Source organism: Lineus longissimus, chromosome 19, assembly GCF_910592395.1.
Source record: "Lineus longissimus chromosome 19, tnLinLong1.2, whole genome shotgun sequence".
In the NCBI taxonomy this organism is placed as follows: Eukaryota; Metazoa; Nemertea; class Pilidiophora; order Heteronemertea; family Lineidae; genus Lineus; species Lineus longissimus.
Genome location: NC_088326.1, coordinates 780,529 through 802,965, shown reverse-complemented (window position 1 = coordinate 802,965; position 22,437 = coordinate 780,529). Strand labels below are relative to the sequence as shown.

The window sequence follows — 22,437 nt, the reverse complement described above, 5'->3', positions numbered from 1 at the left end:
TCCAGCCATTGTGACAAAAGATTTACACTTGATCCTTGTATTTCCAGGTAAAAATGACGGCACAGTGAAAGGAGTTCGTTATTTCAAGGCTCGATCCCGTAGCGGCATCTTCGTACGACACGACAAGCTCATCATGGACAAGAAACGCCGAAAAGGATCTGTGAAGACGCCGACCGGATCCGGTACCATGCCTGCAGGTCTTCGCCGGAGCATGGGCAGTCTATCTGGTTCAAATTCGCAGCTCACAAATGCGGGGTCGAGCGGGGGCTCCTACAAACGCCCAAATTCTTCTCGGAAGAAATAACGTTGCGTCGACTTTAATAGTCTTTCATCCATCGTTGTTGTGATCGTTAGTGGAACTTGGTCTTGTTTCAGAGGTATTATTCGTGCGCGATTTCAGTAGCTTAACGTTTGAGTCCGAGGCCGAGGTTTGGAAAGTGTCCCGTATTGGGTTTCTCTCTCTGGTGTCAACCATTGTATAAAGGTCAAGGTCAAGAAGCTTTTAGCTGACCTTGATTGAGCCTGAACAGTTATATCAAAGCACTCGGTCTACGTCACGGTGTGAACGTTTTGTGTACAAATCTGGTGGCCATAGAACTTTCCAGAACTCTTCCTCAGATTTATAAGCGTTTTTGCTCTAGAGGTGTAAATTTCTATTGGTGCATTTAATTTTATACTAGAATAATTGTTCCAGTCGTCAAGGTCGTTGCTAGGTGACCTTCGAAGGTCAATGCTGGATGACCTTGACCTAATTGTGATACTTTTTGTAGTTTTCGCTAAGGTCGTCTGCCTCCGTTTTCTGATTAACGAAAATATTGCTTCTTTGACAATACGTATCAGAAACTACTATTAAAGCAGATTTCGACAGTTTTGTTCACTTCAAGGTATAGCGCTATGTTGCCACACATGCCCATAAACAATAAACTAATGGATTTGGAAAACTGAGGCAGGCTGTACCATGACTGTACATTCTTGTAGTAACCATGCACTGCCACTGGATACATAACTGCATGGATTAGTTCCAGATCTTCTCACTAGAGGGATACAATGATCAGTATTGACTTATGTGGTGTTTGATTGTAGTTTTCATTCATCCTAATCGGCCATTTTAGGACAATGTCACAACCACAATGCCTGGATGGGGTCTCTCTTAGGCACAACTGATGTTCATATTCCCTCTAGTGAGACATTTGGAAACTAGTCTCTAAAATAGTTGCACTGCTAAATGCAATAAAAGGTCGATGAAGCTCTGTTGGAGATATTTATCTTTGCAGATTTTGGGTCACAAAGGGTTATTGGATTATCTTGAATCACTTGTAGATTAGCTTTTTGTCTTGATTAACGTAACTCTTCATCTTCAATCTGATATCATAACCGGTAATTATGAATTGCATTTTCTGAGAACTTGCTCATTCCATCATTATCAAGGATGGCTGAATATTGAGGAATGATATTTACCATTAAAACTATCCTCAATCTCAAATGAAAGAGTTAGTTTTGAGTATTCACCTTGGAATCTCCAAAATGGGTTGCCGATCTGCACTAAGGGTGCGATTCCAGTTGAGCATTTTCTTCTATTGAATGGGCTAGACCTAGAACAGACATGGTGCATTGATATTCAGTATTGAAGCAACTTGAATACCTTTAAACTCCCATTGATCAGAATAACATTGAGCAATGTACATGGAAATGTACAGTTGATTCTTGCACTGAGGTTGACACGTATTGCTACTCAGGTGGCAGTGAATGATGGAATAGCCTCGGGCTTGTAGGCTAGTGAATATTTTGTTAGATATTTCTGTGCTGTTGGCTTATAAATCACATCGGTCCTCATTGTAAATTGCCATTTGTTATAGTCTTGAGTCTTCTGCGGTGTTCATTTTTGAACGAGCATGAGTGTATAGTTGTGTTCCGTACGTTATCCTGGATAAGCTTTTGACACTTTTGCCTGCTGTAAGTGTGCTCCTGTTTAAATGTTGTCGCAGGCCGATAGTATCATTCATAGTTCCGTAAACCAAACCGTTTCAATGGAAGACCTCCCATAGAAAATCCTGTAATAAGATGTCATTTTGTTGTAAAAACCATGAAAGAGACAGCAGAAGTGCATTTGCATCTGTACTCTTTGATTCCGCTTCAAGCTTGCATTTTATACCTGTTCTTGCCAATCGAGACTGAAGCTGGATTCTGGTGCAAGCGAAATCTCATACTCTGCGAAAATGCCACTTTTACAGCAGGTCAAAGTCTTTTGGTAATGAAAAAACAACTCACATGATCTTGAATATTCGTCTCGACCGAATATAACCAGTTTGTACAGATCGTGTAACATTTTCTGTGTTATTGTCTGTTTATAAAAAATGTACCGTTATTGATGAAAATACAAGTGCTATACATTGTTATAGTCCACTTCAAATTGATATCATGCTCTGGATGTATATTTTGCTGATTTGTGTCAGTATTAGATCAAAATAGGGCGGTGAGGATGGATTAGTTTATCTTGATTCATCCTGAAGTGACGTTCCTTCGTATTTCGAAGACCTGAACATTTGAGGAGCGCAGTGGAGTCATCTCCTGTGTGGTTCATTTCGAGACTACCCTGAGGGTGTGACCCAGGGCTGTGAGATCATGAAGTACTTAGGCCTTGTCACCTCTCATGAGGTACGTTCAGGCAGTAAACAAACAGGAAGAGACAATGAGGTCTTTTGCTCAACAGCTTGGAAGTCACTCTGTAAGGAACGGAGCAGTCTTTACAGCCAGGTTCGTTTGTTCAAAAGTGAGAGATTTTCCTTTATGTAAATACGCATTGAATTTTGATTTCACACCAATTGAAAACACTTCTAGGTGTACAAGTTCCTTCTTCCAAACAAGCCTGGCTTTTAGTAAAAGACTGTTTTGGATGTAAGAAACTGCTTGTTACAGAATGTTGCTTTAACTTTCTTGTGAACTTTCTCGCCATGCCATGTTCGTATGATTTTATGAGTGGTAGTTCAAGTGATGGTTGATAGGTGGCATAGTCGTTAACCTCTTATGCTTCCATAACCCAATTGGTGCGTCGTTGGTATGGATGTTGTCCTTCCTGTGTTGCGATATTGAGATTGTGATATTGATTATGTAACCATGGTAACTTGTGAATTGTTTCACATCCCAAATATACATTCTTGGCTTTATGTACTGCTGTTGAATGTTCCGATAGCAGAATTGGAAATTGGCTCTGAAAATTCCTTAGTTGACTGATATTTCTGTGGTAAATGTATTTGTAATGAATAGTTCAATTGTCATTTCTGACAAGGATTTTCCTCCAAACATTCCTCAAGTTCCATTGAATTCATTTGCCAAGTTACAATTATTTTTTTGTGGAGAAGGTCTTTTCAAATGTTTGGACGAAGTGAAGGTCACATCAAGAATTGATGTTCTTTACTATCCTTGGCCACGTGCTACTTTTCACTGTAACTAATGTACACAAACCACTTCCAAGTGAAGATGAAATGATTCAAATGTTGAAGTATTGTCAAGTTTTTTGGACAAATCTCGGCCCCTGTGCCCAATATTGCCTTCCATGTTTAGGTTTGTAATTAGATGCTCTTTTGTTTGCAAGACAATCAAATTGATTGTGCTTTTGTTTATTATACTACACTCTGTTACCAAGTCTGTGGACTTACTTCTGTGATTATTTTTATCTGTATAAACTGTGCAAAATTCTGTTGAATCTTGTTTTGGATTTCAGAAATGCTTCACAAGGTGTTGCTATGGCTGAAACAATGGTTGCTATGGCAACATACTTGTTGCCATGGTTGCAGCTGAAATATGGCTACAGCCATAATGAAAACTATAGTTTCTTTGACTGCATTCAGCTGTAAGATTGTTGTGGTTGCTAAGGCCGATATTGGTATTGTTGCTATGTGAGAAACTGTCCAGTTTCGTGACTTACTTGCTTAACATGGGTCACAAAATTGTAGAAAAAATGATGGATACTAGAATCAAAAGTGTGACAAGTTGACCAAACCTCTGATATTTCTGTTGAAATAGTTCCTTTGCTCCTGAATGCTTCAAGCTTTCTCTGTGCTTTATTGAAATTGTTTTAAAGAATTATATGAAATCAAAAGTGCTACATTTTGATATTGCAGAAAAAACAGGCCGAGGAAGAAGATGTGTTTCGCCTGCTTTGTAATATGGTGCAGTTAATCCTAGTAGTTGTCATTTTATATCACTGTTTATAGTAGACAGGCCATGGTCGTCAGCGTCAGTTTTGTCCCAATGAAAAATATGTAAATGTCCGTGAAAATATTGCATCTGGGCTGAAATTACTCGAGGTTATCTTCACTGTTTGCTTATAGTGATGCCGTCACATGGGGGGACTTTGAACACCTGGCTACAGTTTCGCATCACAACATTTCTTTCTTTGTGGTGTTCAAAGTGACCCCATGTGATGGTACGCAATGTTTGAATGCAGTTGGGTTCACAATAAGGCCATTGAAGATGCCATCTCACTGCTCTTTGTGAGGATGTTTACTACTAATGTTGACTGAAAAGTGACTTGCACAAGGTCACAACCAAAGCCAGTGCCACTTGTGAAAGTACAGTGTAATAATTCCTAAACCCCCTTAAGAAGATCACTGGTTGTAAAGTTGATTATTTTTGTCCGTTATATTTCAAGCAAAGTCTGATGTATTGATTTGAAAATAAAAAAATTAGAGATTACCTTCAGTCCCAGATGCAACAGTGAAAATAGTCAGTTAATCAGAGTCTGTGTCACCCATCTGGAGGTCGTCGTCTGTCCATGATGTTCAGTCCTTCTACAGGTCTTCATTGGTCTTATCCTACGAGAAATTTAACCCGCATTGAACGGAGGCTACTATGAGTGTAAGAGAGTCTATTGGAGGCTGATTGGGCTTGTTCAGTTCTACCATTGAGAATATCTTCAGCTGCGTACTCTAATTCCTGTACTAGTAAAATGCAGTTGTACCAAGTTGTACGTGCCCAGTTGTATTGTGATAGTGGGCAAGACTGGTGGCGACACCTATTGATTTTGTGGTGAAATTTACCTTGACCATTTTCGCGATGTTTAGTGGTTAACTGTAGAGTTTTCTCTTAGTACTTCAAGTTCTAAGACCTGAGTGAACTGTACATCATGTACACAACGTTGTACAGATTCAGCATTCTAGATAGGGTGAAGTGAAATATATACAAATGTACATTGTTGTATGTAAGTATATAGTCAACAAAAAGTGATTATTGTGAAATTTTTACAAAACCTCAAGATCGGATTTTAAGTGTGTTGAACCTAGCGGGGAGAATATAATGATTATTGTAATATTAAGTTAATTGGTCGCTAATTATGGCAATTGATTGGTAATTAATCAATTAAAAGAGGTAATTGATCTTCCTTTATTCTTAAAGGGGCACTGAGGTAGTTGAGAGGCGTTCGGACATGTTTAACACAATTGGGTGTTGGCTATCAAATGGAACAGCCACTGTTCCGGGAGGCTGTTTGTTGATTGGAATAGCCGTGACCTTTAACCTCACCCTTTCTGTAACCCTTTGACCCCATAAGATACAGGAGCAAAGATGTGTAAAGTTATGATGATATTAAGTTATGAATAAACGTAATGACTGGATTGTATGTATCGTCTTGTGTTGTTTTTTGTCAAAGTTCTTGAACTGGCTGCAGTTGTGCATTTCATTTTGGTGGTCGAATTCAACTTCCGCTCTGCTGGTGGAGATACTAGGAAGCCAAATTAGACAAAACACATTGTCTGACCAAATAACCAGGCTCATTTCATCTGAAATTAGGCATGTAGTCTATGTGCTGCACGAGGCTGGGGAGGGAACATGGATCCCTGATTTCCTTGGGATGATGCGCTGCCTGGCTGCAGTGCAATCGTACTATATCCCTTCAAAGTTGTTAATCCAGCAAGAACATTTCTGCTATCATTTCATAAGCTCCATTGCCTTTCCTTAATTCAGTGTCCTCTTCAGCTTCTTTCTTGTAGAACTTCTAGGTTAGGCTTTGTCCGTCGGCCGAGAAACCACTTGAAACAGTCTTCGGGCGATTGAGGCTTAACCGGAATTGATCAAATTTTGATAACAACAACGACGAAGCCATTCTCCAAGCTTCGTCAATGGTGATCATTATTGCAAAGCCTGTCTCACTCGACCGACTGACTGTGTGACAATTTCAGTGGGTGCATGTAAATTGGACATTTGGCCCGGCGCCCTGTTGTTATCAAAATTGTCGTTACTTTGATCAATTCTGGTTTAGCCTTAATCGCCCGAAGACTGTTTCAATTGATAGATTGCGACAAAGCACGTGCTGTCACAGCGCGTTGAGTCGTTGACATTTTGCATTTCAGAAACGTCAGAGTTACATTTATGCGCAGCGGGGAGTGAGTGTTTAGGGGATTTTCAAATGTCCAGAGTAACCAGACTTCTCTAAGGTCCAGTGAACCTTTCTCGTCAGTAGCCTAAACGGGATTGGGTTCCCATGACCGACTCGAAGGTCCAAGCGTTACTTTGCTTTATATTCCGGATGTTAGTCCATCATGGCTAGACTTCTTAGGCCTACACTCCGGACGCAGTGGACCGGCCTCGTTCCTCACCAATACTTACTTACTAAGTCCTCTTCGTCCCTGGTGCTGGGGCACAAGGCCTTCACCATTTCTAGCCATCTTCCCTTGTTCTTGGCCACTCTTATTGCTGTGTCCCAAGACAGGCTCTTTCGTCACCGTGCGGCGCCAGGTGTTCTTTGGCCGTCCACGTTTCCGTATTCCTTGTGGGGTCCATCTGAGAGCTTGCTTCGGTATGCAATCTGGTTGCATTCTCAGCACATGACCTAGCCATCGGAATCTCCTTCGCCTGATCTCAAGCCTTGTTGGTGATCTTTCTTGGCCAGAATATCCTGCGGATCTGTTCGTCTAAAAAAGGTGTGCAGCAGTCTAAGACTCTATATACATGATAGTCGCCAGGTCAGGTATCTCGAAAGCGTTCTAACTATCAGAATGGTGCCATTCTCAACCAATCAGAATGGTAGATGATAGAGTAAGCCCCGCCCACTAATATTTAAACGGCTGTTGCTCCGAAATCGCCATTGATTTACCCTTGCTCAGACTCTTCACAAGTCACCCGTGAGGTTTAAATTTCAAAGCCTTTTTTGCCAAGACTCTGCCAAATTTAATCACCAAAAATGGTAAGTAAACACTCGGTATTATCTCTTCTGTATATGTTGTGATTTTTAGCAGATTTTGATGGCGTTTTGTTGAGAAATCGGAGGTTTTCTTGGAGGTCATTTTCATCATCCATCCGCATCCGCTAAAAGCAGCCATTTTGTCATTTCCTGTGACTATATACATCATTAGTCATTGGATGGTTTCTGGGATCTCGTGAGATATTTCGATACCGGTAGGCCTATCTAGATATGTAACTTTTAACTAGAGGTAGATTTTTTGTCTAAGGTATGATTTCCCCTCACTTTATTGACTGTCTGTGATCAACTCTTAGAAGCCGTTACGGTGTCTTGGCTCGGACTCTAAACTAACGGACATGAGGTTCCTGGTTCGATCCCCAGTCGGCGTGAGACTGTAGTATACAGTAGGCAGGTCTCTTGTCAAACTTGCCTGGCGACTCAGTGACGAATGGGTACTGGCCAGAAATGCTCAGGTTTCAGACAGTGTAGCGCTGGTTTGAGGTCAGGTCAGAGGGGTGATAGTTAAACGTCGGATGATAACCTAATTGTAGTTGACATCTGACTATATAAACACGAACCTTATCCTTCTTCAATGACCTTATAGACGTCACCAGGAACATAGGGTGGGTTGTAGTGAGGACATTGGCTGGTACCGAAACATTCCCTTCCTATCCTGTCTAGACGTTTAAGTATGTGGTATCTGATTAACATTTACTCTCTTAGCCAAGACTGGCGTCTACACATCCTGAGAGATTTTCGTTAATAATACAGACAGCTGCTAAAATCAGCTTCGGGATCCCGCCAAAAACTTAACTGTCAAATCTCCTGAACAATGATGAGGACTTAAGTGGTGTCAATAGGGATGACGCTATTGTTATGGCAATTAAAGCTCAGTGTGGTCAATTGAATACTTTATAGTTAGCCCCGTTGATCCTTGACATGAATGCCATAACGAATTTTAACAGCTAATTAAGTTTGGTAGGTTGAAGCACTGTTTCATTTGTCCTATTCGCCCCCGTGTGTGTGGGTATAGGAGTGTTGTGAACTGCTGGAACGTTTGAAGTGCAGACTGAATCATCTGGTCGCCTATAACCTGGGCTGAATGCTCAACATCCTGAGCTTCAGAGCCAGCTTCAGACCCTTGGCTCTTGGGGAAGGAAAATCACAAAAAGAAGACTTCGGTTCTTTCAAGAGCATTAAAGAAGAATTAGTGCAGCCTTCAGAATTTCTAATACAAATGATGATCGCGATAATGTGTTAGTAAAAAACCGGTCTCTATATATCATCGCCAGAATCAACCATCGTAAAACATGGTCGTTGCCAACCAACCGTCTCTCTGAGTGTACCAGGATATGCACGCACTGCTTAGACGGAAATCGATATCAGGCCACAATAAATGCATGACTCAACTGAGCATGTGCCACGTCACTCGCCCGTTATTACTCACTAACAGGAATATGATAATGTAGTAATGATATGTTTCGTACAGTACAGACAGGCCAGAACTCATTTGAGAGTTGTGTCAGACATGGGCGTTTCATGGATACATCAGCTGGGTGATGTCTACTAACCCATTCTTGAAATCTCGCACCAGTAAATTAAATCTACCCATACAGTACACTGCTAGCTACATGCAAGGCGAAGTCTTGTCTACTCTTGATATTAAATGCAAACAAGGTTCGACTGAGTGCAGATAGGAATCCTGATCGAATCCTTTATCCAAATACATACAATGTACAAATGTACACCTACCTGCTATAAATTTTAACCGCATAGCAAGTCGCCAGCAAACGCATTATCGTCTGCTCGTAGGTAAACAAACCTAAGCCCTACACAGTGGCATTCAATGAGATAACATCCCTGTCATATACAACACCTCTTCCTCGAGCATACCGATGACACGGCCTGGGGTGTTGAATTCTACAGAATATCAAGCTGAATTGTCAAAAGCAACAATAGGAGATGTCGTGATACCGTTGCCATGGCTGGTTTTGAGAGGCGATCTATTCGAGATCCTGAAGCAAGAGATCACGTAAAATGTCACAATGACTGTTGGTGAGCTAAGTCGGGGAGCCTTTCAGGACAAAATGTACATTGTAAACCCCCTACTCTGATGTCCACTGCAACATTTCAAACATTCCTCTTCTCTTTTTCCAGCGTGAATGTATCTCCATCCATGTCGGCCAGGCCGGAGTCCAGATGGGCAATGCCTGTTGGGAGTTGTACTGCCTGGAGCATGGTATCCAGCCCGATGGCCAGATGCCCAGTGACAAGACCATCGGAGGCGGTGACGACTCCTTCAACACCTTCTTCAGCGAGACTGGTGCTGGCAAACATGTCCCAAGAGCCGTCTTCGTCGATTTGGAACCAACAGTAGTCGGTAGGTGTCCTCGTGTTCTTTCAAGGGTTACAGTCATTTCACCGCTCGAGCCCTCTGCTTCCTGAGGGATTGAAGACCGCTGGCGAAGCGACCATTGATCAAGATGCTCTCGACCGTGTTTTCTTGAGAATTACTTCGACACCACGACATACCTTTTCGGAGGAGTTACTTGGCAAAGGAGAGTAGAGTAGAGCAATACCTATAGCTGCTGGTAGTCTTTGTGTCATGGCCTTCTCAAAACGGTATTTCCTCTGAGACCTAACAGTATCCTCTTCTCCATTTCAGATGAGGTCCGAACCGGAACATACCGCCAGCTCTTCCATCCCGAGCAACTCATCACTGGTAAAGAGGATGCCGCCAACAACTATGCCCGTGGTCACTACACCGTCGGAAAGGAACTTATTGACTTGGTACTAGATAGGCTACGTAAACTTGCCGATCAGTGCACAGGTCTTCAAGGATTCCTCATCTTCCACTCCTTCGGTGGCGGCACCGGATCCGGATTCACCTCCCTCCTCATGGAGCGTCTCTCCGTCGACTACGGCAAGAAGTCTAAGCTGGAGTTCGCCATCTACCCTGCCCCTCAGGTATCAACAGCTGTTGTTGAGCCATACAACTCCATCCTGACCACCCATACAACCTTGGAGCATTCTGACTGCGCCTTCATGGTCGACAACGAGGCCATCTACGACATCTGCCGCCGTAACTTGGACATCGAGCGACCAACCTACACCAACTTGAACAGGCTTATCGGTCAGATCGTTAGCTCCATCACCGCTTCCCTGCGATTCGATGGTGCCCTCAATGTCGACATCACTGAGTTTCAGACCAACTTGGTGCCCTACCCACGAATTCACTTCCCTCTGGCGACCTATGCTCCAGTCATCTCTGCCGAGAAGGCCTACCACGAGCAGCTCTCTGTGTCCGAGATCACCAACGCCTGCTTCGAGCCAGCCAACCAGATGGTGAAGTGTGACCCTCGTCACGGCAAGTACATGGCCTGCTGCATGTTGTACCGAGGTGATGTTGTCCCCAAAGATGTTAACGCTGCCATCGCCACCATCAAGACCAAGAGGTCCATCCAGTTCGTCGACTGGTGTCCAACTGGTTTCAAGGTCGGAATCAACTACCAGCCACCAACTGTCGTTCCTGGAGGTGACTTGGCCAAGGTTCAGCGTGCCGTCTGCATGTTGAGCAACACCACCGCCATCGCCGAGGCCTGGGCTCGTCTTGATCATAAGTTTGATCTTATGTACGCCAAGCGTGCCTTCGTCCACTGGTACGTCGGAGAGGGTATGGAGGAGGGCGAGTTCTCCGAGGCCCGTGAGGATTTGGCTGCCCTAGAGAAGGATTACGAAGAGGTCGGTGTCGACTCCGTTGAGGCCGAGAACGAAGAAGAGGGGGAAGAATATTAAACACGGCCCTCTTGGTGACCCACTATCAACGAAACAACAACATATCACGTGACTAGCATTACAAAAAACATTCCTAAAAAACTGATCCAACATGGAAAACAAACTCAACTACATGTATACCTCGTTTCCAGGGTGTCACACTCCTAGTCCAGATGGAATTGAGAGGCCCTTGGATCAAGGTAGAGTGGTGAGAGGAACTTGTGAACGTTTTTTTAACCCTCGCTGACAATATTGTAGTTAAATTATTTTGGACGATTATTTAATAAGTTGAAGTGTGGTCGAAGATGAAATAAAATGAATAACTTAAAAAGATGGCGTTACTTATTTTGCTTTGTTCTTTCTGTAAATCATTCGTGGGGAACCAGTGGTAATTCCACTGTTCCGTCAGCAGACCGGTGAGGAAGTTTAAAATGTCCTAGGATAGAATGCCCGGGAAACAAAGGATTCTATTATGCGCTTCAATCTCTGAGCTATTGACGGTCATGGTCTCTATAGAACCATATTGCAGAATACAATAGGGCCGGACACTTTTTCCAGGGGGGCATTTGTTACTGTTACAATGGCCTCGTCCTGTCGCCCAATCAGGAGGACAAACCAAAATGGACTGAACAGTAACTTGTGCTGAGGAAATATGAGGTTTACATTCGCTGTTCCCGCCCTGCAGGTCCTGTTACTCGGCACTTGTGACCGAGCTTATGCCCTGGATAAACTACCAAGCTTCAGAGAATTCATTCTTGGTGAATCTCGGTTCCTCGAACATCTCTGAGGCTAAAGAAGAAATAGTCAGGAGCTTCTTGAGGAGGGGACGGAGCATCAGCCTCAGTCATAAGCTCCTCCCCTCACGCCAAGTGTTGGTCTTGGGTGTATAGAATGAGGACGGAGAGACATTACTGGTCGGTCCGTTTCACAGTTGAAAATAAGCCTGTTAAGCTTTGATAACCCACAAGGGGGAACAGGCTTGCCCAAAAAGAAAGAACACTAATAAAGACACATCATGAACATCTTTTCAATCTTCTATATGTGGATGACTGCATGTAGTTCATGGGTTATGTAAAACCTAACACCATGGGTATTCGGGTTCAACAAATGATGCTTCCTTATAGAAAAGTGGTGAATTTTTAAAGTTTGATCAATGCATTTGTGATCTGATTTCTCATGAAATGATTTTTGATGTAGTCGCCAGTAGCATATTTTTAAAGGGTATATTCCCTCTGTGATTCGCATTTCGCCTGCTTGAGTCCTCGAAATATATCAGAAGTTTGAGTGCTTCCATTGTTATAAATGGGTCACGAAGATATGAGATAGGGATTTGAAAAAAAGATGTGAATTGTGTGGAACCAGTCACACAGAATCGTCTTAGATTCCCCGGCAGTCCATTTCGTTATCCGATTCATACTGAACGAGGCCGGTCCATTGTGTCCGGAATGTATGGATGGTCCGGAATCTGCATTAATACTGGTAGTAGGCAGGTTTCGCAACCCCGACGAGGAGCGCAAACGTACGAATGACGTGACGGTAATTACGGCCCTGCTCCGACTGCACTCGTGGGCCAGATGGACCGCGAAAGAGCGAAGTGAATAATATTGTTGTTGTTTTTAACGCGGCCCGTTTAGCTTTAATCACCCACGAGGGGGAACTGGCCCTCCCAAAAAGCTAACATGGTAGCCACACGGTGGATAACTTCCACCGTGAGCGAAGTGATCTTGTAGAAAACGCCGCGTTCCTTTACGAAAGATGAAAGACAAGGGTTCCATGGGTTTTTTAATCGGGCTTAACAAAAGATTTCGCGTTGAACAGTAATGAATGTATAAACACATTGAAAAATTGGTGTTTCGATTTGAATTTTGGTGTGAATGTTTAATCTTTAAATTATGGCGTTTATTTAATTTGTTGTGATGTTCTCTTCCACACTTGAAGAATGTTCGCAAACTTTGCCCCTGACATGTCCAAATCTGTTGTATTGACAACATTTTTCCTATCCAATTTAATCTGGTAGGCCTATAGACTTACTCATACCTCAAATACGAATAGCTGTTGGCTTATCCAGTTTGCACAGTCATTCGTATCGCCACGTAAACACAAATAGCGCATTTCTAATTATAGTCATCTTGACCCTCAAGCTTTGGATCCACTCCGCCGACCCGCACTGGGCGGACATCTGATGGTCAGAATGAATTATAGTTGGTCTCATTATGGCAGTCGGGGATTATGAAATGTGGTATGCGACAAAAAAAGTTAAAAAATCAATTCAAGCATCGGGTCGGCATAGAGTACTGCCCCAGGCAGGCTGGACTCGTGAGGCCTGAGTAGCCCATGAACCCCAGTGATTTTCTCATATTAAACTTTGAGGAGAGATGATGCCGATACCACTGCATGCGGAGTGTGGGGTACTCTCCGTCATTGCGATAGCTAGCCTTGTGTGTCAATATCCCATACACGGAGATGTAATAATAGCCTACTTTGTGTAAGTATCTGGAGATGTTACTGGCTGTAATCCAAAATACTCAATAAAACAACACACCAGTCTAAAAACAGGAGATCATGGCCCTAAAGGGTTAATGCGTTGGCATGCGCAATTCGCAGTATGTCACGACATTTCTATTTCAGGGTATGAGTTGGCATCCAAGACAAAGTACTGCTCAATGCACTACATATGATTATGGGCTGTAGATGTGATTACACAACACGATGAATCTTTTCACCCTAAGCTGGTTTCATTTCTACACAAGCAGCTTAGTGGATCTGTAAAATACTGTTGAAATTGGTCTTATTTGCATAATGCACTTAAACCTCGTGCCCCAAATCCTATTAATACATCTTCTGTATACACACGTATACACAGAACACTCCTTGTCTGAGGTTTAGCTATCCGCATTACCCGCGTTTACCTACCACTACCAATGAGCTTGCAGCATCGCTGCCGTAGCTCCTCCCCTATCTGATATAGGGCGCCGGAGCCGTTACTACGGACACTTTATGACCTCGCCTTGGCTCGTCAGCGTCGTTGTGTGAGGCTTTAAATTTCCAATCAATCTTTTCATTTTCGTCTGCTCGATTCATCAAATCATCAACATGGTAAGTGAAACATTCCTTATTTCTATTTGTGGACTATATAAGATAGCCTACTCATTACCTGTCAGCTATCGGCAGTGGGATGATGACTTTTGCCTGGTGAAAATCGTGGTAGGATTATGATTGATATCATGACTAAGTGAAACTTGGTTTCTCTATTCTATAAAGATGAAACGCCCAAGGCAGTAGTTGTCATGTTTTAGTACCCTTTGATCTATCACAATCAAAGAAACTTTTCCAACAAATCTTGGTGGATTCCAACCTTTTCCCAGTTTTTCAAATCAAACCGCCATTTTTCATTCATCAACAACAAATTTCGCAGACGATCCGATCAACGGATGTCATCGTCTGCCAGTTGCTTCAGTGTTGTTGGGAGAGTTATTTAAAAAGGATTCCCTTGAAAATAATCTTTAAAAATGCTCAAATTGGGGTCGAAATGGTGGTTTTGCTGAACGACCTTTTTGCATTTTGGCCGCCATTGCTTCAACTGCGATGGAGGCCGGCATCACCACATGCCGGTGCAGCATTTTCTTCACAGGTCAAGGTCATCAGAACTAATATGTCATTTTGTCGGCACTGCGGAAATTCTTAGAGAAACCAACTGAAATTGACATGTACTTTCAAGTTGGCTGTTGGCTCTAATTCCTCATCGAAAGGAAAGGCCAAGACCCGTTCACAGACAAGCATGGCGACCACTCCTGGTGGTCAGTCAAAGGAAGCATACATAACTTCCCGCCTTCGGTCTCATTCTGGGGGGCTATTGAACCTGCCGGGTCAAATTCTTTGTGTGGCGTTCCTTTTGTCAAATTGGCATTGTTGGTTATGGCCCACAAACCACAATTGCATGATGACAATGTTTTCTTGGCTGACGAACCATGATCCCCTTTGTAAATCCATTTCCCATTCAATTGGTAGGCCATTGTAAAAGCAGGCTTTAGATAAAGTTGATACATCTGCGATCAAAGTTAAAGAATTTATCAGAACAATGATAAAGACCTTGTCATGTCATGGGTAAAGCATGGCCTAACCTACACTCCGGACGCAGTGGACCGGCCTCGTCCCTCACCCTACAAGGAGATCCAATTGGGATGACGCAATGGACTGTCCCAGGAGTTTTGGACTGGCTGAGCTTTTGGATTTCCTTGAGCTGGGTTGATCCTGCCATGGCCATTGTGGCTTTGTTCCGAGGATTAACACTTTTCTTCGTGATGACTGTATTAACGATCAATTCTGGGTAAATGGCTGAACTCAGCCCACCATACCAAAATGTAGAAGTCTTAAAAAGGCGAAGGTCATCATGATAGCCAGCAATATCTCGTGTTTTTGTACAAGGTCTGCCTCCTGTGTCAGTTGCCTATAATCATATTCCTCCTTCCTGTCATTCCAGCGTGAATGTATCTCCATCCATGTCGGACAAGCCGGTGTCCAGATCGGTAATGCTTGCTGGGAGTTGTACTGCCTGGAGCATGGTATCCAGCCTGATGGCCAGATGCCCAGTGACAAGACCATCGGAGGTGGTGATGACTCCTTCAACACCTTCTTCAGCGAGACTGGTGCTGGCAAACACGTCCCAAGGGCTGTATTCGTAGATCTCGAACCAACAGTAGTCGGTAAGTTCACATAGCCTACAACTTCCTTGCTACCCATAACCGATATTCGTCTTGCCAACACGAATCACATCTAAAGGTCGCAATGTCAGCCAACTGGCAACTGCGATTGCCATACCATCTGGTGTCCGAATGTGTAACTGCTCCAGCAGACGACTGTTATTTGGAAAAATTACTTCACTGATTTATCATGACCCTTTCTTTCATATCTCTTCAGATGAGGTCCGAACCGGAACATACCGCCAGCTCTTCCATCCGGAACAGCTCATCACTGGTAAGGAGGATGCCGCCAACAACTACGCCCGTGGTCACTACACCGTCGGAAAAGAGCTCGTCGACCTTGTCCTGGACAGGCTACGTAAACTAGCTGACCAGTGCACAGGTCTTCAAGGATTCCTCATCTTCCACTCCTTCGGTGGCGGCACCGGATCCGGATTCACCTCCCTCCTCATGGAGCGTCTCTCCGTCGACTATGGCAAGAAGTCTAAGCTGGAGTTTGCTGTGTACCCTGCACCTCAGATCTCCACAGCTGTTGTTGAGCCATACAACTCCATCCTGACCACCCATACCACCCTTGAGCACTCTGACTGCGCCTTCATGGTCGACAACGAAGCCATCTACGATATCTGCCGAAGGAATCTTGATATTGAGCGACCCACCTACACGAACTTGAACAGATTGATGGGGCAGATCGTAAGCTCCATCACTGCCTCACTTCGTTTCGATGGTGCTCTCAATGTCGACATTACCGAGTTCCAGACCAATTTGGTGCCCTACCCTCGTATCCACTTCCCTCTGGCCACCTACGCCCCAGTCATCTCTGCTGAGAAGGCCTACCACGAGCAGCTCTCTGTGTCCGAGATCACGAACGCCTGCTTCGAGCCAGCCAACCAGATGGTGAAGTGTGACCCACGTCACGGAAAGTACATGGCCTGCTGCATGTTGTACCGAGGTGATGTTGTCCCCAAGGATGTCAATGCTGCCATCGCCACCATCAAGACCAAGAGGACCATCCAGTTCGTCGACTGGTGTCCAACTGGTTTCAAGGTCGGAATCAACTACCAGCCACCAACTGTCGTTCCTGGAGGTGACTTGGCCAAGGTCCAGCGTGCCGTCTGCATGTTGAGCAACACCACCGCCATCGCCGAGGCCTGGGCTCGTCTTGATCATAAGTTTGATCTTATGTACGCCAAGCGTGCCTTCGTCCACTGGTACGTCGGAGAGGGTATGGAGGAGGGCGAGTTCTCCGAGGCCCGTGAGGATTTGGCTGCCCTTGAGAAGGATTACGAAGAGGTCGGTGTCGACTCCGTTGAGGCCGAGAACGAAGACGATGGAGAAGAATACTAGGAAGTCTCCGAAACTGCACCACGAACAAGACATTCCCATACCACCAGACCTTTTCAAGTCTGAAACCATGATTAGAACTTTTTTGATAAGAGAAAGGTGTTGTTCATTTCACCCGTTTTGGATCGCTTATATATTCTATTGGATATAAATGACAGTGAAATGAATTGGTGATTGAACTTGTGAAATGGGCCCCACCGACCCTGAAGATGCATCTGTTGAAGTCCGTCCATTTCGGTGTTAAAAAAGACTACGAACGTGACTCGCATCAAATATTGTACTGAACTTTTCTACCTCCACAAGGGGTAGTTGTATAGTTTCCATGGCAACTGCTAAGAGGACATGCAACACCCCCTTGTGGAGATTAACCTATAATGAGCCGCCCCACATTGGACAGTAAAAACGTGTGGCGCACCTAGAAGTTACAATGACAAACGAAAGATGTTATTGACGTTTTTATATTCTTGTTTTTATTTGAATATATTTGACTCTGTAAAGATTAAATATTTTCTACACATGTTGAACTCGTGGTGAATTAGACAAACGTTTAACAAACAAATAATGTTTTTGGCTCTTTATTTGGTACCTGCACTAGACTCCTGATCACGATCGATCTCCGAAGCAGACATAGTAATGAAGCATACTATCACTGCGCCGAAGTATGGATCACGATGTCTGGCTATCTTGCCTTGTCCCTCCGCCTCAGTCTGGAGTGAGAGTAGGGTCAGGAACCCAGACGAGAAGTTATCAACTTCGACGGCACCATGCCCACTGTCAGACGGAGTTGTCCCGAACATTTACTAGCATGAAGTAGGATGAGCTGTACTCCCCAGGCCGTTCATCTAGTCGTCCTATTTGTGAGGGACGAGGCCGGTGCTTTGCGTCCGGAGTGTACGAATTGGAAATGCATTTGAATAACACCACTGCTTTGGGAGTGCACACAATCATGAGCATGTGAAGGTGCCGTAACTTGGTTCGCTTGGAGAACTTACACTCCGGATGCAGTAGACCGGCCTCGTTCCCCACCATAAGGAGATCCAATTCTGATGTTGCAATCGACAGCCCCGGGAGTCTACCTCGGGGTGGACGGTGAAACCTTTCCAAGTCGGTCCGTTTTTTCAGGTGGAATCCACAAGGGGAACAGGCTCGCCTCCACCATTGGGATGACAGTAACGGACATTTAAAGAGGAAATGTTTTTCGTCTTCAATACCGGCGGCTTTGATCGCAAAACCGACTGAGTCTAGATTCAACTGGAATTACAGGATTGATTGACACAGTACGATGAATAAACTGCGGCGCATATTATAATTTTCAGCCTACGCTGGTTGCATTTCTATACAGGAGGCGATGTGAATATGTACAATACTGTTGGAAAATCATGTGAAATTGGTCTTTATTTGCATATTACACCTAAACCTCGTGCCCAAAATCCAGTTTATGCATCTTTGTAATACATACGTATACACAAGACACTCCTCGTCTGAGGTTTAGCTACTCGCATTAACACTCGAACCGACATTGACCTACCACGACCAAAGAGCTTGCAACATGGCGGCCGTAGCTCCTCCCCTATCCGATATGACTCGCCGGAGCCTACGACGGACATAACACTTTATGACCTCGCCTTGGCTCGTCAGCGTCGTTGTGTGAGGCTTTAAATTTCCAATCAATCTTTTCATTTTCGCCTGCTCGATTACATCAAATCATCAACATGGTAAGTGAAACATTCCTTATATCTATTTGTGGATTCTATACTCATCACCTGTCAGCGTCTCAGGTTATCAGTATAGAGGATGACTTGATGAAAATCGTATGAGTGAGAAACTTGATTTCTCTATAAAAAAGTAGTGCCACTGGCCTTGTTTGTTCATTAGTTGTTGTCATGTCTTAGCCCCGTTTGATCTGCCAAATAAAAGAAACTTTTCCAACAAATCTTGGTGGATTTCAACCTTTTCCCTGTTTTTCAAATTAAACCGCCATTTTTCATTCATCAACAACAAATTTCGCCGACGATCGGATTAACGGATGTCATCGTCTGCCAGTTGCTTCAGTATTGTTGAGAGGGTTAATCAATAAGGATTCCCTTGAAAATAATCTTTAGAAAGGCTCAAAATTGGGTCGAAATAGTGGTTTTGCTGAACGACCTTTTTGCACTTTGGCCGCCATTGCTTCAACTGCGTGTGCGATGGTGGCATCACATGCCGGGGCAGCATGTTGTTTTCAGAACTTAAATGTCATGCAGCAACATTATGTCGGCACTGCGTAAAACAACGGTTGGTTTCTCTAAGGTAAATTGCTTCAACTGTGATGCCCGCATGCAGGATAACACACCGGTTCAATATGGTCCACACACATGTAGGTCACGTGATCTAAGATTTCGCGGAAATGAAATTGTAAACAAACCCACGTGCGCAGGTCAAATGTCAACTAATGCACCAGGGTGGTTGCTGATCTAGGGTTTTCCCGGTGTTTTGAAAAGGGTTTCTCAAAGGGGGACTATAGGCAAGAGCTGGTGGTCACAAGTTCTGCCTCCTGTGTCAATTGCCTATAATCATATTCCTCCTTCCTGTCTTTCCAGCGTGAATGTATCTCCATCCATGTCGGACAAGCCGGTGTCCAGATCGGTAATGCCTGCTGGGAGTTGTACTGCCTGGAGCACGGTATCCAGCCTGATGGCCAGATGCCAAGCGACAAGACCATCGGAGGTGGTGATGACTCCTTCGACACCTTCTTCAGCGAGACTGGTGCTGGCAAACACGTCCCAAGGGCTGTATTCGTAGATCTCGAACCAACAGTAGTCGGTAAGTTCACATAGCCTACAACTTCCTTGCTCCCCATAACCGATATTCGTATTGCCAACACGAATCACATCCAAAGGTCGCAATGTCAGCCAACTGGCAACTGCGATTGCCATACCATCTGGTGTCAGAATGTGTAACTGCTCCAGCAGACGACTGTTATTTGGAAAAATTACTGATTTATCATGACCCTTTCTTTCATATCTCTTCAGATGAGGTCCGAACCGGAACATACCGCCAGCTCTTCCATCCGGAACAGCTCATCACTGGTAAGGAGGATGCCGCCAACAACTACGCCCGTGGTCACTACACCGTCGGAAAAGAGGTCATCGACCTTGTCCTAGACAGGCTACGTAAACTAGCTGACCAGTGCACAGGTCTTCAAGGATTCCTCATCTTCCACTCCTTCGGTGGCGGCACCGGATCCGGATTCACCTCCCTCCTCATGGAGCGTCTCTCCGTCGACTACGGCAAGAAGTCTAAGCTGGAGTTTGCTGTGTATCCTGCACCCCATATATCCACAGCTGTTGTGGAGCCATACAACTCCATCCTGACCACACATACCACCCTTGAGCACTCTGACTGCGCCTTCATGGTCGACAACGAAGCCATCTACGATATCTGCCGGAGGAATCTTGATATTGACCGACCCAGCTACACGAATTTGAACAGATTGATAGCGCAGATCGTAAGCTCCATCACTGCTTCACTTCGTTTCGATGGTGCTCTTAATGTTGACATTACCGAGTTCCAGACCAATTTGGTGCCCTACCCTCGTATCCACTTCCCTCTGGCCACCTACGCCCCAGTCATCTCTGCTGAGAAGGCCTACCACGAGCAGCTCTCTGTGTCCGAGATCACGAACGCCTGCTTCGAGCCAGCCAACCAGATGGTGAAGTGTGACCCACGTCACGGAAAGTACATGGCCTGCTGCATGTTGTACCGAGGTGATGTTGTCCCCAAGGATGTCAATGCTGCCATCGCCACCATCAAGACCAAGAGGACCATCCAGTTCGTCGACTGGTGTCCAACTGGTTTCAAGGTCGGAATCAACTACCAGCCACCAACTGTCGTTCCTGGAGGTGACTTGGCCAAGGTCCAGCGTGCCCTCTGCATGTTGAGCAACACCACTGCCATCGCCGAGGCTTGGGCTCGTCTCGATCATAAGTTTGATCTTATGTACGCCAAGCGTGCCTTCGTCCACTGGTACGTCGGAGAGGGTATGGAGGAGGGCGAGTTCTCCGAGGCCCGTGAGGATTTGGCTGCCCTAGAGAAGGATTACGAAGAGGTCGGTATCGACTCCGTTGAGGCCGAGAACGAAGAAGATGGAGAAGAATACTAGGAAGTCTCCGAAACTGCACCACGAACAAGACATTGCAATACTACCAGACCTTTTCAAGTCTGAAACCATGATTAGAACTTTTTTGATATGAGGAAGGTGATGTTCATTTCACCCGTTTTGGATCGAATACATATTTTGACGGATATAAATGACAGTGAAATGAATTGGTGATTGATCTTGTGAAATGGGCCGCACCGACCCTCAAGGTTTGTGCATTTCAGTGTTAAAAAAGACTACGAACGTGACTTGCATCAAATATTGTTCTGAATTTTTCCACCTCCACCAGGGATAGTTGTATAGTTTCCTTGGCAACTGCTGAGAGGACATGCAACACCCTCTTGTGGAGATTAGCCTATGAGCTAACCGCCCCACATTTTACCGTGTGGGGCACCTAGAAATTACAATGACAAAACGGATATCATAAATTTTATCGTTATTGTTGTTTTTTATATTCTTGTTTTTATTTTGAATATATTTGAAAGATTCAATATTTTCTACACATGTTGAACTCGTGGTGAATTAGACAAAAGTTTGAAAAACAAATAGTGTTTTTGGTTCTTTATTTGACCACTAGATTCTTGATCACGATCGTTCTCCAAAGCAGAGATAACTGCCCCGGAGTATGGATCACAATGTCTGAAATAGATGACTGGTTATCTTCCCTGGTCCCTCGCCTCGATTTGAAGTGGGATCCCAGACAAGAAGTTATCAACTCCGACGGCACTCTACCCACCATGTCCACTGGCTGTCAGTCATCCTGAAGCTCGGGCCAACACTGGCACTACCTCCATAATAAGTACTCGGCCCAAGGCCGGCGGTTAATTGTCAGTCGCATCTTAGGATTGAGGGTTTGATCCCTTGATGAAAATGATCAGTATTCACCATGTGAAAATGAGACATATTTTTCCTAAGGGTGGAGACAAGGTCCACCATGTAGAAACATGGTGCAGTACGCTGGGAGAGTACACATATCAGACAGAGTACGCATAGCGAAGGGGCATGGCACATCCAGCAAAGACTTGGTATACTCCCTGGCAACATGGCGAGCAATGAAGGGGAGTGCACATCCAGAAGAGATATTGTGCACTACTGTCTCATTGGCCGAAAGTCATTTCTGCAGGTCGCAATATAGAGCGACGGTAAATACACAGGCCCGTTGCGGTGGAAAACAGAAATGTCCTCGTTTTTCACTTTCGCTCCGATATCTTTGAACAGGGTGAGAAGTTCATGTACTACAGGGTGACCCAGACTTAATTTCCCTCACACAATGGACAATAGAATTCTATTGTGCAAGGGATCAA

General features: G+C 44.4%; 4 protein-coding genes across 12 annotated transcripts in view; all 4 read left to right on the top strand.

Annotated features, from left to right (window-relative positions):
* LOC135502696 (kinesin-like protein KIF13A) overlaps positions 1-5,617 on the top strand; it is an 82,943-nt gene extending 77,326 nt beyond the window's left edge. For all 9 annotated transcript variants that reach the window (XM_064795650.1, XM_064795643.1, XM_064795647.1 and 6 more), the window contains one exon: positions 48-5,617. In XM_064795650.1, the coding sequence (XP_064651720.1) occupies positions 48-304 (257 nt within the window). In that variant the 3' untranslated portion in view covers positions 305-5,617. The remainder of the gene's footprint in view (positions 1-47) is intronic.
* Positions 5,618-7,055: 1,438 nt separating this feature from the next.
* On the top strand, positions 7,056-11,292 carry LOC135502697 (tubulin alpha chain-like). The gene is made up of 3 exons (XM_064795651.1): positions 7,056-7,180; positions 9,335-9,557; positions 9,843-11,292. The coding sequence occupies exons 1-3, from the start codon at positions 7,178-7,180 to the stop codon at positions 10,970-10,972; spliced, it is 1,356 nt and encodes a 451-aa protein (XP_064651721.1). The 5' UTR covers positions 7,056-7,177; the 3' UTR covers positions 10,973-11,292.
* A 2,622-nt stretch (positions 11,293-13,914) lies between these two features.
* LOC135503491 (tubulin alpha-1 chain-like) lies at positions 13,915-17,557 on the top strand. Its single transcript, XM_064797108.1, has 3 exons — positions 13,915-14,047; positions 15,432-15,654; positions 15,869-17,557. Exons 1-3 carry the CDS (start codon positions 14,045-14,047, stop codon positions 16,996-16,998), a joined length of 1,356 nt encoding a protein of 451 aa, XP_064653178.1. The 5' UTR covers positions 13,915-14,044; the 3' UTR covers positions 16,999-17,557.
* A 993-nt stretch (positions 17,558-18,550) lies between these two features.
* LOC135503492 (tubulin alpha chain-like) lies at positions 18,551-21,679 on the top strand. Its single transcript, XM_064797109.1, has 3 exons — positions 18,551-18,710; positions 19,575-19,797; positions 20,007-21,679. Exons 1-3 carry the CDS (start codon positions 18,708-18,710, stop codon positions 21,134-21,136), a joined length of 1,356 nt encoding a protein of 451 aa, XP_064653179.1. The 5' UTR covers positions 18,551-18,707; the 3' UTR covers positions 21,137-21,679.
* The last annotated feature ends 758 nt before the right edge of the window (positions 21,680-22,437 follow it).

Bases quoted from the DNA above. Each gene is read 5' to 3' on its own strand.
- LOC135503492 (XM_064797109.1), top strand. The intron at 19,798-20,006 runs GTAAGTTCACAT...ATATCTCTTCAG, and splicing joins TCTCGAACCAACAGTAGTCG to ATGAGGTCCGAACCGGAACA.
- LOC135502697 (XM_064795651.1), top strand. The intron at 9,558-9,842 runs GTAGGTGTCCTC...TCTCCATTTCAG, and splicing joins TTTGGAACCAACAGTAGTCG to ATGAGGTCCGAACCGGAACA.
- LOC135503491 (XM_064797108.1), top strand. The intron at 15,655-15,868 runs GTAAGTTCACAT...ATATCTCTTCAG, and splicing joins TCTCGAACCAACAGTAGTCG to ATGAGGTCCGAACCGGAACA.